At 36.7% G+C, this 19043-nt stretch overlaps 1 protein-coding gene across 1 annotated transcript in view; it reads right to left on the bottom strand.

The window, feature by feature from the left end:
* Positions 1-704: 704 nt before the first annotated feature.
* The window catches only part of RFX6 (regulatory factor X6), a 53975-nt gene continuing 35636 nt past the window's right edge, over positions 705-19043 (bottom strand). The window contains exons 8-19 of the mRNA XM_055311807.1: positions 18512-18589; positions 18293-18406; positions 16352-16401; positions 13876-14035; positions 12833-12977; positions 11544-11653; positions 10485-10602; positions 8306-8428; positions 7321-7527; positions 5697-6209; positions 4641-4853; positions 705-880 (exon numbers count right to left, since the gene is read on the bottom strand). Coding sequence (XP_055167782.1) covers positions 705-880; positions 4641-4853; positions 5697-6209; positions 7321-7527; positions 8306-8428; positions 10485-10602; positions 11544-11653; positions 12833-12977; positions 13876-14035; positions 16352-16401; positions 18293-18406; positions 18512-18589 — 2007 coding nt within the window. The remainder of the gene's footprint in view (positions 881-4640; positions 4854-5696; positions 6210-7320; positions 7528-8305; positions 8429-10484; positions 10603-11543; positions 11654-12832; positions 12978-13875; positions 14036-16351; positions 16402-18292; positions 18407-18511; positions 18590-19043) is intronic.

Genomic DNA, 19043 nt, shown 5'->3' with positions numbered 1-19043 from the left:
TTTTTCAGAAACAGTAACAGCTCTGAGAGCAATTGAGCCTTTAAAAATATTTTCGTACTTTATTTCTTTCATTTCTTCTTATCTTTCTTAAATAAAGTGGGAAAGCATTTATAATCTCCATTCAGTTACATAGAATTCGAATACTGCTATGTAACAGAAATCATCACACTAACGCACAGGATTAAAAGTCAAGCAACTTTGGTCTAGGCTGAATTGAATTAAGTCTTGACCCTGTAAACATGTCCATAGGAGGTAGTACATACACATTTGACTTTTGGTCAAATAAGGGATAGTAAACAATGATTCTGAGACCCTAATAAATTAAAGTTATTTTAAAGGCATTAAATATTTTTTCCTTTTATAGACCAAATATGAAACAGCACACAGATTTTTCAATAAATTAGGAAGCAAAATATTAAATCTTCAGAGTTGGAATGTTTGCATCTTCAAAGCTCCACTGGTTCCATTTGATAATGTTTGAAACTATAATTAATAGTGAGATCACATTTTAAACAATTTGTGGGCAAGCAAAGTCTGCAAATATCTCCACTCATTATGGAGTTGTCCAAAGTTTTGTAACAGTGACTTGAAAAACAATGTTTTGTCACTGTATATTCCATTTTCTTTACCCTGATAGCAATCTGAGTGAATAGTAGTTGAGCAGTAGAGATTTTTGGTTTCAATCCCCACCCAACATTGTTGGTTTAAGTGCCTCCAGCTGCTGTTCCCATGAACACAGTGTTGATGGGTGGTAAAGAGGACACCATTTCTCTACCATTCGCTCCATGGGAATCCAGGGTCTCTTGAGCTGGATACTGACTGGAAGTTCCATACATACACTGAGATGAGGAGGAAGGAATTGGGGTTTGCAAGCTGGATGCTGTAAAGGAAAATATAATCAGCAATTGAATATTGACTGACATTTTTTTCTTTGCAAGTACCACTCACTTTAAGCCTCTATATTTATGTTTGCATTGATCACACATATTTATTCTATTTTCCTAGAAATTGTTTTTTCTTCTACAGATTTCATGAAGAAAACTCAATTTCAAACTTAAATTCAGACAACCTTATCACCCAAATATATCCCAAATCTACCTCCTCTTTCCACCCATACTTCTTCCATTGTTCAAACCACCATCTTCACCACTTTCTTACACCATACACAAAAATAAACTCAAAATGGATGAAAGACCTAAATGTGAGGCAAGAATCTATCAAAATCCTAGAGAAAAACACAGACAGCAACCTCTGTGACCTTAGCCACAGCAACTTCTTGTTAGATGTCTCCAAAGGCGAGAGAAACAAGAGCAAAAATGAATTACCAGGACTTTATCAAGATAAAAACTTTTGCTCAGCAACAAAAGCGTCCACAAAACAAAAAGGCAACCTACAGAATGGGAGAAGATATTTGTAAATATCTTATCAGATAAAGGGCTAGTATCCAAAATCTATAAAGAACTTCTTAAACTCAACACCCAAAGAGCAAATAATCCAGTCAAGAAATGTCAGAAGACATGAACAGACACTTCTCCAAAGAAGACCTACAAATGACCAACAGACACACGAAAAACAGGCTCAACATCATTAATCATCAGGGAAATACAAATCAAAATACAATGAGATACCACCTCCCACAAGTCAGAATGGTTAAAATTAATAAGTCGGCAAACAACAGATGTTTGCAAGGATGTAGAGAAAGGTGATTCCTCTTACATTGTTGGTGGGAATGCAAACTGGTACAGCCACTCTGGAAAATAGTATGGAGGTTCCTCAAAAAATTGAAAATGGAACTACCCTACAATCCAGCAATTACACTATGTATTTATCCAAAGGATACAATCATACTGACTTGAAGGGGTACACACATCCTAGTATTTCTAGAAGCAATGTCCACTATAGCCAAAATATAGAAAGAGCTCAGATGTCCATCAACAAATGAATGGATAAAGATGTATATATGTAGAATGGAATATTACTCAGCCATCAAACAGAATGAAATCTTGCCATCTGCAGTAATGTGGATGGAACTAGATGGTATTATGCTAAGACAATGATTTTACTCACATGTGGAATTTAAGAAACAGATGAATATATGGGAATGGAAGGAAAGATAAAATAAGACAAAATCAGAGAGGGAGATAAACCATAAGAGACTCTTAACTATAGGAAACAAACTGAAGGTTGCTGGAGGGAAGGTGTGGGGGGATGGGGCAATTGGGTGATGGGCATTAAGGAGGGTGCTTGCCGTAATGAGCACTGAGTGCAACTGATCAATCACTATACCTCTGAAACTGATAATACACTGTATATTAACTAATTTAGTCTAAATTTAAAAAACAATAACAGGGCAGCCCGGGTGGCTCAGCGGTTTGGCACCACCTTCAGTCCAGGACCTGATCCTGGAGACCTGGGGTCGAGTCCATGTCAGGCCCCCTGCATGGTGCCTGCTTCTCCCTCTGCCTGTGTCTCTGCCTCTCTGTGTGTGTGTGTCTCTCATGAATAAATAAATAAATAAATAAATAAATAAATAAATAAATAAATAAATAAAATCTTAAAAAAAAACAATAACAAAATACCCACCATCTTCTCCTACCTGGACCAACACAGCAGCCTCCTAACTGGTCTCATGACCTCACCTTTGCCGCCCCTTCTCATTCTGCAGGGAGCTGCCAGGTTAATGTCGCTCAAGTATACAGTAAATTGTCACTCTCCTCAAATGCTACAATGACTTCCCACTACGCAGGACAGAATCCAAGCTTCCTGCCCTTATTCACAACATCTTCTGTGAACTGGTCTCTGGCCACTGATTTATTTTTTACACTGTCTTTATTCACCATGCTCAAAACACACTGGCTTTCTTTCTGCCCACTGAATTTTCCTTGTTCCCATTTCAGAGACTATGCACTTGTCATTTCTTCTGCCTAGAACTCCATCCTCAGCCCTTTGTATCATTGCCTCCTCATCATTCAGCTTTCAACTCTAATATCCCTGCCTCAGAATTCCTTTCCCAACTATCTGACTGAAAGCAGTTTCTCCATCATTATTTGTCATTTTACCCATTTAATTGACTTCAGAGTATCCAACGTTATCTTTGTAATGCATTTGTCTATATACCCATTGTTCTATCTCTCTTCACTAGAATGTAACCTTCTTATAGTCAGGAATTCCATCCCAATTGCCACAATAACCTCAATGCCTAGAATGAAGTTTGGCACATGTTAGTAAGTTCTTGAGAATCTGACCAACTGGCTCTCTGACACTGCATTTCCTGCATGTGTGGTTGCTGGCTTCTCATTGCTGTTTTTCTCATTTTTCTGACTACCTTCTTCGCTGTCCCTGAAAACCAGGCTTTATAACTAAGGAAGCAGACAGTGGGTCCTCCCTTCACTCAGAAGCCCTCTCTGCTATTTACCTGTAAGTCACCTCTGATGACTAGAGCTTAGAACCCATCCTACACCCAAGCTATGTTCCAGCAAAGCTTCCACTATCTCTACAAGTAAACAGAACTAATAGTAACAATAGCAACATGATACATTTTAGTCTCACGGTGAGGAAACTTCCTGAAGTGGAATTTTCTGCTTCATTAGAGTAACCTAGAAGCAATGACCATCTGCAGATAACAGGAGATGAGCTGCTAGATTCTGCTCAGGGAGCATCTGTAATGGTCACGGGAAGGGAAGAGGTGCTTCCTATTGAGTTATTGGAAAAGCACACTGAGGAGGAGAGATGGAATGTGTCTCCTCCCTTATGCTCCCATTGGGTGTCAAAGCCCTTTACTTATCCTAGCTTGAAATCCATTCCATTGGAAGATTTCAACCATCGCATATAAACATTAACACTCTGCCTTGACACTTACATGCATCTATACTTGCATGTGATCCCTTATTCCTAATACAGGAAACTGCTTCTACCCATGTATTTTGCCCCTTTTTTTCCAACTCACTAATGTGTGGAGTTCCTACTATGTGGCAGACACTTAGCTGGGTACTGCTAACACATCTAGTACAAGTCTCAGGATTTTCCCAGGGAGAGCAACCCAGTTAGAAGAAGATGCGAGGGGACTTCATGGCAAACACACAGTTTTGCTCATTTTTTACTTAAACCATATGTAGCAGAACAATAAAAGGAGCAACATTTTCTGCAAAGCTGTCTAATCACATTTTATATATTATTGAGAAAATGACAGTAACCTCTATCACAAATCACCATTATTTTAAACCTGAAGTGGTTTAGGGTACTGCTAGAGATTATGGGGTCCAAAGACACCTCTTGGCACTGCCCCTGCATCCAACAGTGAATCAGAAAGAGGGAGAAAAAGACATCATTACTGCTTTCATAAAAGGTAAAGTCTTTATGGCTGATGGGTTATATTTCTTTTTTGCAAACATAAAAGGTACCAGCTATTCTCTTTTAAAGAATAACAGATTTAGCAGTAGGCTGCACAGTGACATATATACTGAGAACGGGGAAGACTATTATCAATAGATACAAAAATTAGACTTCAGATCCAAAGGGATGGATCACCCGTGAGAGCATGAGTGCCCAGCTCACCTCAACAGTCACCCTCCAGAGCAAAACTACATACCTGATGTTCATAGCTTGTTAAAATGTCTCCAAGAACTACTAAAATAATTTACCTACTACTGGAGTTCGACATGCAACGGAAGGCGATGTGTCTGCATAAAACGAGCTGGTCTGCTTTCTACTACTGTCATCTAAAATGTTAAGTGGATCGTGGATGTCACTGTAGGGAGGCAGTGAGCGAACACTGCTGATGACAGAAACGTGTTGATTCACCATCGATCCAAGCCTATGAGACTCTGGGTAGTTTATGTTACTTCCATAGTATCCTAGAACAGAAAATGTCAAGAATGTTCTGTTCACTTATTACAAAAAATATTACAGGAAGGGAAAAGGGACAAGGCAATAGAGTAGAGCCCTAAAGATATTGCATTATAAACATGACATTCACAGCTACATTTACCATAGAAGTGGATTTGTGCTTGTATAATGGATATGGTTCACAATGCTGGCTTTTTATTTTTAAAAAATACAAAGGAGTTATTCTATTGCTAATTTTCAGATAAAAGACTACATCTCTCTTATATTCTCCTCATCTAAATTAACAAGATCTTCTTTTAAAGAAAAAAAGCAGTACTAACCTCTCGCAAAAATTACACTGCTTGTCAAATACCAGTTGTATCTACAGAATTGTGTTTCTGGAAGAAGGACTGGCCTACATTTAGGAAAGAGGATGCAGAGCTGCTTCGGCAGCTGAAGTCACGGATCTTTCCAACTCCCTAAACTTAAGTGTTTTATCAGACTAACAGGGAGCACTGTTTGGTTCCTAAGCTGTAAGATCTGCTGCTAGTTCTCTAGAAGAAACATTATTCAATAGGAATATTTTCAAAGGACAAAACATTCTTCTTTTGGGCTTATTAAGGGAGATCTCAAACACACGTTTGACCTAATATTTTTATCATTTGTGGATTTAGAAGGGCAACTTTAAAAAAACCACAAGAATTAGATATATGTTTGTATATGAAAGAAATGAGCTTCAAATGCCTAACATTCCATGATCTTTAGAAACTTTACATGGGATGACATGCTGCTCAGCAGAGGTAGAGCTCAATGTCTGATTTTGCCTTACTGCCATCTCAAGAACCAGGAAAAATTCTTTAAAATTTCAATACCATTAGGTGAATTTGGAGGCAATGTTGCTCCTTGGCAGCTGGCAGTCCCTGTGTTGCTCAGAAAATTGAAGCTTCCTGTATTTAAAAACTGCATGCTGTGTGAATCTTGGCTGTGTGAGGATGGTCCATAGCTGGAAGGTGGTCGAGAATTATATGGAGACCCAGCACAGCTGCCACTGAAGAAGTCTCTAGAAAGCTGCTGTTCACTCCAGGCCATGCATCGACCATGCTCAGGGCGATGAGGATAGAGTCCTGATGGGGGGTGAGGCTGTGCCCTAAACACAGTCTGATAGTTAGAGCTGGTCCCATAAAAGTCATGGTTGCTTTGAGGGTGGGTAGGATAGATGGACTCTGGGAATGTTGAGCAGTGTGAGGGGGCTGACAGGACTGGGCCCACACTTGGAGGTCTCCCCGCCATTGGCCCTTGGTTAATGACGCTTCCTCGGCTCGCCATGGCTGGAGAAATGGGGGGTGTCATCAGATGACCAGTGCTCTGGGAAAGCTCCATTTGACCTGGAAAAAAATTACTGCAGCATTCACCAGTGGCATATTAAAACAGATGGGTGAACATCTTTAAAAATTATTCAAAAGATTTATTAATATTTTTTCCCGATTTGGTTCATTCCTATTCTCTAAAAACAACAGAACTGGGGAACACCAAAAACCTAGGTTTCAAAGATACCATCACAATAAATAAATAAATAAATAAATAAATAAATAAACAAACCATCACAATACATGTCTATTTCACAACAGTGAAGACTTTTGGAGTTAGTAATTATGCATGAAAGTTTGGGAAGGCCTCATGCTTCCATGGGTACGAAAATGGTTAGAGCTCAAGCATGGGAAGGTCAAGGGCTCTGCTCTTTACATTTTCCATAATTAAAAAACAAGCTGAATGCTAACTGGTTTGATTTTTAGGGTAAAAGAAAAAGGCAATAAGGTCAAAATGGCATGGCTTCAAAGCAGCCAATTCAAAACATCATGCGAACACCACTGATGAACAATGGAGTTTTGATGCCACCAAGTTCCTTGGTGTCTGATTCTCCATTGGTGGAATTAGGCCTCTGAACTAAAAGGCCTTCCAGGATTAAAATTCTGTGTGTCCAATGAAATTATATCTGTGAATTAAGGCAAGTAGTGGACTTACAACAGTATTATCTAGTAGTGAGTACAAGCCACTAAACATTCAGACTTACACAACGGGGACTCCAGACCAAAGAGGAAAATTATTGTAGTGGTTATCCTAAAATGACCAAATCTACTTTTTAATGGGGGAGAAAGAAAATCTTCTCAAAAGCCAAAAATAAATAAGAATCCCATTTTTTTGACTCTCAAGGAATCTTCAGAATCTTATTTATACCTACTCAAATTTTTTCTTCCACTGAATGAAGACAACTCATTATCTGTATTTCCAATATAAAGAAACGACCACCTCACAGTGTAGTACCTATGTTAATAGTGGTATTGATAAAAAGCGTGAATGACAAATGATGAAAATCACAAAAATATTATAAAGCTTTAATAGAAAGGCAAATCTTTTAAAATCTTGCAATGGCTAGACGTTATCAGTTTTGAAGAAAACAAAGGAGATGTGGTGAGGCCCAAGCATTTCACAGCATACCTGTGAGTGGCATGTTGTCTGTATTCCCAGCAGGGAATGGGTGCAGAGCAGAGGGTAAGCCTCCGGGGTGACTGGATGACAGAGGAAGATAGGTTGTTTCCACATGGCTTTCATTCTTCACAGTGTCGCTGGAAACGGTGCTGCCTTTATTACGGTTGGCCAGAAAGCATGAACTTGGAGAAGCAGTGAAGGCAGCTTTACTTGCATCTGGAAAGATTTTTTTTTTAATGGGAAAGCTAACATCATTCCCATATTCCTAACAAATAAGCCCAAGAAAAGGAAACTGAAAATGTTTTAGGGTTGTGTCATAAATCTGGCAACTGCAGAGAAATATCTTCCATGGGAAACGAGGCTGGCAGATGTTTGGTCATGGCAGTGGTGCTGGGGTTTAGTGGTCATTGTTATCTGCACAGTTGTGAGTGTGAAGTGTGTTCTGAGGAGCACTTAGGAATCTACTCTGGAGTGGACAGACTTCAAAATGCAAGTCATCACATCTCAAACTGAAATGTTCTCTTCCTTCTCTAAACTTCTATAGAGGGGATCCCTGGGTAGCTCAGCGGTTGAGCGCCTGCCTTCAGCCTAGGGTGTGATCCTGGAGACCGGGGATCTTAAAAAATTAAAAAAAAATAAACTTCTATAGAACTTATTTCTACACCATTTATATAAGGTGGTGTACCACAGGTGTTGTCTTGAATTATGGTTCTTTTTTTTTTGTTATAATCACCTCTCTACCTTCGTGTAAATTCTCCCGAGAACATCAATTTTATATCCTCCAGAGCTTCCAGTAAACTCCTTTGACTACTGTATGTGTAAATGGTGGAGAGAAAAACTAGTGTTCCAATAGTGTTGACACCCTCTGTTAGTTGTGACACACTCGGGGAAAAAAACTGAGACTTATCGACCCACTCAACGTGTACTTACAAATTCTTGAATTTAGGTTTAAAGAAAGAAATATGCAAAAAATAAAATATACATTTTAAATTACCTGAATTCTTCATATACTTGTCCAATAAATTCTGTAACTCCTGTTCTTTGTCATTATTGAACTGGGTCTCCATGGCAAGGAGAATGTATTCATCAAGAAGCATTCGGATCAAATGGAAAGAACCTTGTTTGTGGATGGGAATGGGGAGAGGGCATTATGAGATGAAAGGAGGGAGAGAAGGAGAAGGAAAGAGAGAGAGAGAAGTCGAGTTATCTTTGTGACCATCTCACAACACTTTACAAGGAGCAACTGAAATAAACAAATACTTGTTGGACTTTAAATGACCTGCTAAGACCAACATGCTTAACTTGAATCTCTAATCTTTCTGTGTACCGCCTGCCCAGCTTACTGTGTGTACTGTCCTGCCAGCTCTTTGGCCACTAATTACATCAAAGGAAAATACGGATGAAAGTGAGACATGCTTTATGCTTTAAGAGGGCACACATTGGAGTGTGATAAGCTTTAACCTGGGGAGAATGAGCTCTACTCTGCTCTATTTCTGTTTACTTTGTACTAAATAATTAGACAATGGCCACCATGGTCTGAAAAAAGTATCAAGAAAGATGTCTTTCTGGCCTGAAACAAAGTTCTCTTTGGTTTGGAAAAAAAACAAAAGAGTCATTTTCATTTGGAAGTTGTCCTGGAAAATCTTAAACTTCTTTGGACTATTCCACTGATTTCCCAACAAAAGTCTGGTTTCATAATAAAGTCAGGCTTCAATGTTGTATATTTTAAGAAACCTTACATATAAGCAAGATATTTCAAATAATAGGCTCAATATGTTTTATTCATCCTTCCATGCAAGTTCACTGATTTTATCTAATTCTACTGAGAATTAAATGAAAACAACCTAGTTAACTATAACCTATTTATAATTTGAAGATTTCTAGAAAAGCAACTACTACTAAATGCAGAAGTACTGTCCATGAGCTAGCATCATAGCTGCAAACTAAGAATCCCAGAAATTTTAGGAAAATGAAAGTATTCAATTTCTGGAAGATTTGACTTGACTCAGTTTGTTGCACAAGTCAAATCGATCAGGAAAGATGTTTCAGAAACATATGAGAACATGTCTTCTCGGCTATTCTTTGATTCTCAGAGTGCAGGTATGTGGTTCCTGGAAAAGATGCAAAAATTTGCCATATTTCAATGGGTAGTGCCTTTGGAAAATAATGTACTAATTATTGTTTACTTGTTTGTTTAACAAAAAAATAATTTATCCAAGCACTAATAGGATGTAATGATAATAGCTCCTATTCATTAAGTGTTCACTGGGTACTAGACTGTGTTTATATATATATATATATATATAATATATATAATCTCACTATATATATACTATATATATATATATATATATATAATCTCACTAAAGTGCCTACACAACCCAATAAGAGGAGTATTTATCCTCTTTTCTTTTGTGCTTCAAGTTTTTATTTAAATTCTAGTTAGTTAACATACAGTGTAATATTGGTTTCTGGAGTAGAATTTAGTGATTCATCACTTACATATAACACCCAGTGCTCAACACAACTAGTGCCCTCCTTAATACTCATCCCTCATATAGTCCATCCCCACCCACATCCCCACCAGCAGCCCTGAGCTGCTCTATAGTTAAGAACACTCTAGAGTTAAGAATCTCTTATAGTTTGCTTCCCTCTCTCTTTTTTTCCTTCCCCTACATTCATCTGTTTTGTTTCTTAAATTCCACTTATGAGTGAAATCATGTGGTATTTGTCTTTCTCTGACATTTCACTTAGCATAATACCCTCTAGCTCCATCCATGTCGTTGCAAACGGCAAGATTTCATTCTCTCTTATAGCTGAATAATCTTCCATTGTATATATATATACCACATCTTCTTTGTCCATTCATCAGCCGATAGACATTTGAGCTCTTTCGATAGTTTGGCTACTGTTGATAATGCTGCTGTAAATATTCATCCCCTTCTATAGGGAGCAGAGCAACTTGAGTAAAAACCAAGCCAGAGAGAAGCAGTATTAGGATGTAACTCTGCATGCGGTGTGACTCCAAAACCCAGGCTCATAACTACCATTGTCTACTGGCTCGATAGATTTGAGAAATTACAGTGCCACATGTTTAAAAACTGCTAGGGAATGCAACTGGAGAGTGAATGATGTATTCAGGTAGGAAGAGCTTTATCAAGCACATAGGATACCAAAACTGGATGCATTGTTCAAGGTGAGGTTATGCATCACTCGAGCACCAAAAAAGCTCCACTTAAGCAGAAAGTCTTGAGCCCTCTTCTTTAATGATCTTCCATTTTGTTTGCTGGTCTACAAGGAAGAAAATGAAACTATAAAATCTGTCATCTCATTACTACATGCATCCTTCATAAAATCAAGGGGTTGATAAGCTGTCTGACAAACAGACAGATGGCATGACATGCAATTTTTTTTATCAGATATAGATCTATCTGGGGAATTTAATGCTTGTCTCTCTTTGTTGTCATTATTAAGGTTAATAGATCTTCATTCCATATGGTTTTGTTACCTAACAGAACTGGGCACCAAAATAAAATAATTCACAAAATATTTTATCTCTTCATTTTCCTTTGACAGAACTTTAAAAAGAACAGAAGGTGAAGTGTCAAAGAAGGGTTATATATTTCTGTGAATGATTAACTCTGACTTCTCTGGTCCTGAATGATAATCTGTTTTCTTTCCAGGAGAAAAAAAAGTCCCTACGCTACAACCGTTTCCTTGATATGGAGTGGCTAACACTGACTGGTGATGGATCTATTTGCTCTTATTGCCTTGTTTCATGATGGATGGCTTGAGGGTTAAGTGAAAGAGTTGAAAAAACATAGAAAACACAAAATACTGCACTCTCAGAATTTAAAAATGGAAATACTTAAAACCACATTTTCTGCCAGAATTTATGAAAATTTACTTTTTAGAAAAGGGCCAAATCTGTCCAGCTTTTATCTTTCACTACTGAGGTGACTCTGCTGTAGCATTATTGACTGACAGGGAAGGCATAATATCTGGCAGTCCTTTGTCAAGAAAAGACAAATAGAACTGAATCTATGCCCAACACTCTCAAATCTGGCCTATTCCTAAATTGATATTTGGGCCACCTTATTTGCAAGTCTTCAAAAGCTCTTCAAAGCATTTTTACACACAACCATCCCTCCCCCACCACTCAAGAAATTACAGCCAGTTTAGCATTTACCATTAACAAAAGTTCTATTTTGTGAACCTATCATTGAAAATACCTTAATAACTCTCTGCTCTACCACGGTATCCAACCATTCAATAAAAGCCTCCACAGTGGCATTCTTCTTAAGAAGATCTTTCAGTTCTTGGAACACTGTGATAGAGTCATCTACCACATTAAAACAAAACAAAACAGAACACCAGATCATTACTCTACTTTGAATCCAAGAGAAAACCTAAAACTAGAAATCACTAAGAATTTTATGCATAAAAGGGAAAGACAGGTGAAATTAAATGTGCCAAATTATTTAATATCCTGAGAACAAGTAACAAAAAAATCCTTAGTTTTTTACTCTTCAAAATTTTTAATAATAACTATATGTATCTTGGTACACACTGAAATATAGGCTATATATTATATAAGTATGTATACCCCGGGAAACAGTAAGTTGTCATTTGCAATTGATTATTCAGTCTGAATCTAAAGCTTTCATTAAATGCAATAGATTCATTGAAAGCTAATGAATGACTAAGCTAAAGTTGCTGATTTCCTGCTTTTTCAACTGTTCTTTACCTTTAGGAAAAAATTTTGCACTGTGAAATCGAACCACTTACATGAATAATCTTTTACCTTGTAAAAATTAAAGGGGCCATTTAGGGCTATCACTTATTAAAGAGTTTGAAGTTTACTGAATCCAAAAGGCTAATATAATTTTATGCTAGGAAACGGAAAGAAGGGCTGATGTTGGACCACCCCAGAGAGCAGCCCATCATTTGTGCAACAGCCTATCAGAAGCTGCACTTCTTGTCCTTTCTGAGAGAGAGTGGGGAAAGAGTGGATTGCTATCCCTTGAAAACAGAGTCTGGTTGTCTAGTCATGCATATTGGCTGGGTAACCTCTGTCAGATGGTCCAAACTTGAGCAGGGAATTTCTGCTTTGAAAAACAGTATTGTGTTGACATATTATTTTTATATCCATTATATACCATATGATGCTAAGAGTGTAAAACACACAGAAATGTGTACAAAGGTAATGTAAAACTGGAAGAAAACCCACAGCACTAAAAAACATTTTCATTATTTCCAGGTTATATCTAGGCAATGAGATTATGAATGGCTTTTATTTTCCTCTTAATGTTTCCTATATGTTCCAGGTTTTCCAAAGTCTGTAGCTACAATTGTTTTCAAGTACAGGACAATTTTTTTAAATTAAAAGGTTTCTATAAACCAAGGTTTATCAAACAGATATTTTGTAGTCTAAGGGGACTGCCAACCCCACCCCATCAAAGACTTATCCAGCCCAAAATATCAACAGTGCCAAGGTTGGGAAACCTAGCTCTAAACTTACGTTCAGTGTAGATATCAGATTCAGTGTCTGTGCTGCCAGAAATGGTGAGAAGGGCCTGTGATCCAATACTATTCAAGTCAACCTTTTCAATATCAGATACCATAGAATTCACAACATGCTGATCAAAGAGAGCTGGTCTGGCGATCTGCATAAAGAAAGTAAAATTAGACACTAAACCATATTATTAATAGTCTATCTAAAGGAAAGTTTTGGCTTCTAGAAAAATAGTTCCTTGAGAGAAGAGTATCATAAATGTTTCTTCATTTTGAAACTAAAAGCAATAGTTGAAACTCATGATCATCTCTGTTAAAGCTTTGAAAACTATTTTTGAAATTAGAAAATGAATTTCTTATCCATGATCATACAATTAGGATTTCACAATGTTACATTTCTTATCTGGAACTATTGCAACCAAGTCTTTTAAAATTTAGAGGACTAGAAATTTTTTCAAAGCAAACAATCATGTGAGAGGATGGGAAGTATATCTTAATGATATACAAACATACAAACAGTGATTTAAGAATTACATTTTCACCCTATGTAAGACAGCCAAATTTGTAGGTAGTTTAAAATGTGTGGTTTGTGGGTTTCACAACATCAAATATCACATGGGCTCAGTCCTCACAACCTTAATCTTTTATTAACTGGATTCATATAGCTAATAGTTTTGCATATTACACTGCTTTCAGAAGCTTTGTGGTTTCTGACTTTTGATTCTGAAATAATATTACATTTATAAAAAAAAGTTGCAAAGAGAATGCAAAATATTTCCAAATGTTTCAGCTTCTCCTAATTTTATCATCTTACCTAACTATTGTTTATTGCCAAAATCAGGAAATCAGCATGCTACAAAACTGGTAGTAATTCAATTTTCCCACTAATGGTTTGTTTTTTGTTTTTTGTTTTGTTTTGTTTTGTCCTAGCATTCACTCTGAGGTCTCACATTGCATTTAATTATTTTCTACTTGGTCTCCAATCTCAAAATTTCTTATTCTGCTACCTGATAATTCATTTTTTATTTGATCACTCAAATACCAACGTACCTGAGCAAGGTGTAAGAAAGATGTTTGTCTTTTCAGGGAAGATACAAATCTTCGCACAATAGGTATCTTCTTATCAGTTAGAGCTTCTGGCAAGTTTTCCAAGGATGAAACAACCCACTGTTCCCAATTTTTAGCAAAATTCCTTATATCTGCTAATAAGCTACACACAAAAAAAATTACATATTAAATGCTAAATTGTTTAAAATGCATTATGTAAATGCAGTTTAACAGAGGTATACTGTTATTCTATGATTCCAAGAACAAGACTTTGAAGTCAGATAGATTCAGCCTAGGTCTGCCATTTATCTCCCTGGTCAAAATACTCAATTGCTTCAAGCTCTGATTTCATCTAGTAAATAAGAATAAGATTAGTATCTATATCACAAGATTATTATATATAAATAATTCATGGAAATTTATCCAGTCAAATCTGGTATACAGAGGGTAACCAATAAATTATACCTTACTATTAATATTAGCTCATGGTTCAGTCACTTTCTATAAAATATTTCTGGGAAAATGTAAGTATACACCTGATTTTGCATATCTTGGCTTCTTGACAGACATCACATAGGGATCATAATTTCATTTCAGGTATTTACCATTAGTTCCTAGTAACCTATTCCTATAATCCAAATATAACTGTGGGATACATTATCAAAAATGTACTATAGGACCCTATTTAGAAAACTGCAAATGTTGGTTGTGTATATACACAAACATTTATATGTAACACAAAAATTTAAAAATCAGTCAACAATCTACACACTATATCTCAACAAAACAGATCTAAATTTACATTTGGGATGCTGCGCACACACTGGCAAGCAGTAACATGATACAGGAAAAAGACTGAAGCAGAGTTCAATAGCCCTCAGTTAAAATTCTGGCTCTGTTTCTTACGAGTTAACTGACTCTGGGCATAACTTCTTTCTGCTGCCAGTTTCCTCATTTGTGAATATGGGATCATAATAGCTACTGGGAAATAGTCTGACAAGTTGTGTTTTTAAAAAATAAATTGTTCAATGATAAGGAATTAGTTAAATATAGTATTTTTCAGATGCTGGAAATCTATGCAACCATTTAAACAGATAACATTGATCTATATTTGTTGATATGAAAGATTTTCACAGTATACCACACTAGTATATATACTATGATTCCGTTAAAGACTTTATATATTTACAGATATTCTTAGAAAAGTCTATGAGATAATAACCTAAGACATTATGAACTTGGAGAGATTATGAGTGGTTTTTTTTAATGCATTTACCCATTTTTTTCATTTTCTACAATGAACAATTTGCATACTTAAGAAATAAATACATAAATAGTCACTTCAGGCTGGTTGTAGGAATTAAGTTAAATAATTTATGTAGTCTCAAAGCCCATATTATGTTTAACAAAGGCCAGCTATTATTACTATTAGTTGCATGGCTGAAGATCTGCCACTAATTAAGTACAGCCATTCTACTGTGACATGGAAGTATTAAGAGTACTTAATTTAGAGCTCAGATTATATGTTTAAAGATTACATATTGATAACTGAAAAAACTACTGATCAGAACAATACTGTTATATAAATAAATAAAACAATCTAGAGGAAAAAATAATTCAAAAGTTTGTTTTATCAATCATTATGCATTTACTGAGTATCAACTATGTCCATCTGACACATGTTTATGACCCAGAATACTAAAATAAATTTAACTTTTTCATTAGACTTTGTTTACAAAGAAAAATTTGGCTTTTTATTTTCAAGTTTTTATTGTTCACACATCAGAAAGATTTTGCAAAAAATCTTCAGGCATCATTTCGAGATTTTTTTAATTGAAGTATAATTGACAAACATTGTATTAGTTTCCTGGGTACAATATAGTGATTTGATATTTGAAATTTGGTGATGAATTGATCACCACAACAGTCTAGGTACCATCTGTCATCAGTTGCCAGAGAGGACACGGGTGGGGGCAAAATGGGTGAAAGGGATCAAAAGGTACAAACTCCCCTGGATGGAGAATACAGTCTATTTGAGATCTTATTCCTTTGTTAAAAGAAGGTGGTAAGTCCATTATGCTACCTTCTGATTTTGCAGTTAAGACCAAAGTTAATAATAAAGATTTAAAAAGTTCTTATAATTTTTATCATTGTGGTTATTTCCCATCAATTACCCCCATTTATCTTCCTCTGGCCAGTTTCCATTGAAGAACTTCTCAGTATTTCAAGGGCAATGACACCTAAATATTTATTTTCCACTTGGACATCTCTCAGATTAAAAGGATTTCAGGATTGTTCCATCAATTATGTTCATCAAGGTTTGAATATAAGGATTGAGGCACATCTTCTAGCTAATACAAAGGGACAGGAGCAGGAAAATAATCTTGATAAACGAATGAATTTCTATTTAATGTTTTACTTTAATACAATGGTTAAACCCTACAGTAAGAAACTATCACATTTTATTAACTGAACCTACCTTTCAGGCATTTCTTGCATTGTTGCAGGAATGAGTACATCTGTAAGAACCTTAATCACAAGCAAAAGTGAGTTAACATAAATTCTTAGTATTTTTGTAGAAAGACACTTAGTTGTCAATTAATTTTTATTCCCAGCTTTCTAGAGAATAATATGTTAACTCATTTCAGGAGGTTACATTTTTATCTCTAAAATGAATGTATGTGTGAGGTGTGTGTGTGTGTGTGTGTGTGTGTGTGTGTGTGTAAGAAAGGTGGAGTGGCAGGGTGGGGGACCTAGAAACATTGCAATAGTAGGTTAAACAAGTACCACTAATACACTGGGTCTGGAGAGTTAATTGTCAGAACAGAAAGGATACTGAAAGATGGGTAGGAATGAGATGGGTAGGACCTGAATGAGAGCTAGTAGAAAGTAGAAAGTAGGTAGTGCTCACTGACCCCAGCTCAAGAAAAACTAGAATAAATAAGGAGGTGGGGACAGAATAGGCTATGAGCAATGTAGATCCACAAGGCTGGCTGGTAAACTGAGTGGTTCAGCCTGACAAAGAGGACCAAGAGGTCTAGAGGAAAAGATATTTCAAAATGTGGATAGACACTAATGTACAAAGGCCTGTATATCCTACTAGCAAAATGCACATGTATTGCATGTGTATGAGACAGAAATGTATATGCCAGTATGTTCGTTACCAATGAACTGACCTTGGTAATCATGTGCTGTTTTATAGACTAAAAGCCGACCACCCTTTAGAAGATGGAATGAAGATTTGCAGAAACTCATTCTACTGTCCCTCTCTGGGTCCCCTATGAGGACGGAAAACTTAGTTCATTTTCAAGGTCCTTAAACTCAGGACTTTCATGTTGGATCAAAACAAAAACAAAAACAAAAAACAAACAAACAAACAAAAAACCAGACCGTTTGTAAAGAAAAGAGAAAAAGAATACGTGTAAGGATATTTCTTAGAGGTACTGAATGAGAGTCCAAACAGCTTTACTTTGATAGTGATAAATGTCTATGCTTGAGCCCTGGGTCTTTTCTTATGCCCTCTCTAGGAGCCGCCTTATTTCCCTTTTCTGGTTACTTCTTCAGGTCTTAAGCACTGCAATCAGTTACTGCAAACTAAAACTTTTCCCTCTAAATAAAGAATAAGACAATCCTTCCTCTCCTTCGTTCTTTTTCCATGTGATCTTGACAAAAGGTAGAGAATATACTGCACTTGCTCCATTCTCTTATTTTGTAATGAGGGAGGACTGGACAGAGGATGAAAATACGGGGCTCCCCATTCTGGCTCAAGCCTACCTACCAGTTCTTGGTGAGCGAAGTTATTTCTGGTCTGAGTTCAACTAGCTTCTGCTTCACTTCTCTGCAAGGCTGAGATCCTAATAGTAGCAACTAACTAAGGAGGATTTTATTTGCTAAATGCTTAATGGGATTCTAGTTTGGGTTTTCTTGCTAACTCAGATCATGTTTTAAAAGGAAAGCTTTTGGGATGCCCAAGTGACTCAGCAGTTGAGTGTCTAGCCTTTGGTTCAGGGTGTGATCCTGGAGTCCTGGGATCGAATCCTGCATCGGGCTCCCTGCATGGAGCCTGCTTCTCCCTCTCCCTGTGTCTCTGCTGTTCTCTCTCTGTGTCTCTCATGAATAAATAAATAAAATCTTTGAAAAAATTAAAACTAAATAAATAAATAAAAGGAAAGCTTTTGCTCTCCTCATGACACTCTCACGGGTAAATGCAGACAAACGTAAACGGCGATGGATTTTGTTTGAATGTACACTTACATTAAAATACGTACCTATTAAATATTGCTTTCTCATCAGAAAAAAATAATATTGTATCTCCAGCCAGAAATAACAAGTGTATTGAAAATATAATGGAAACATTTAGACAGAATGCTCATTAAAAAAAAATACGTGGTTCATGTTTAAGACACCCCAAGGAGCTTACCTTGTAAAGAATTGAGTCACAAACACAGAAAATGTCAATGATAACAGGGTTTTCGAGCAGGGGAAGAAGATGATCAGGCATTCCTTGCCAAAAGTGTAGTAAGAAATGCTGGATCTAGTTATAAAGCAAAAAGCATATACATTAAGATCCTTCCTTAACACAAGCTCATAAAGAACAGGACAAGAATATGAGCAGCAAAGCATTCTTTGTCACCCTTACCTCTTCAAAGTTTCCATTAATTGCATTGTCCAGGATGCACTGGCAGTGAGTTTTATACATCATTATGAGGGTATCAACCTATTTCAAGGAAGAAAACGCTTAACCGAAGAGTCTTTTCAACCCTGCCTTCATTTATTTATTCATTCATTTGTTCATTCACTTATTCAACATGCATTTTCTTAAGCTCCTGTTATGTACCAGGCATTGTGCTCCATGTCGAGGAACCAAAAACAAAGGCACAGTCCTTATTTCCAGGAGCCTACTGCTTGTGAAAGGAGAAAGGCAAGCAAACAGACAATTATGGTATGACGTCCCATGAATGATGAAACAGGTGACAGTGCAGGGAGCTGGGAGCCAAAGCAACGTATTTTTCTACCTAAGAAGAAAATTACCTTTGGCTGCAGAAATAAGCATAAAATGGTAAAAGGCATCACCTCTTCACACAGTTTTTGTATTAAGTGGGTGCTTGGGCAGTGTGGCATAGCGGTTTCCAAATCGGGTTCTGTCAGCGAAAATGGAGCACCCAGTTCCC

The sequence above is a fragment of the Nyctereutes procyonoides genome, unplaced genomic scaffold (assembly GCF_905146905.1).
Source record: "Nyctereutes procyonoides isolate TBG_1078 unplaced genomic scaffold, NYPRO_anot_genome, whole genome shotgun sequence".
NCBI classification, from domain to species: Eukaryota; Metazoa; Chordata; class Mammalia; order Carnivora; family Canidae; genus Nyctereutes; species Nyctereutes procyonoides.
This window is presented reverse-complemented; position numbering and strand designations above follow the sequence as displayed.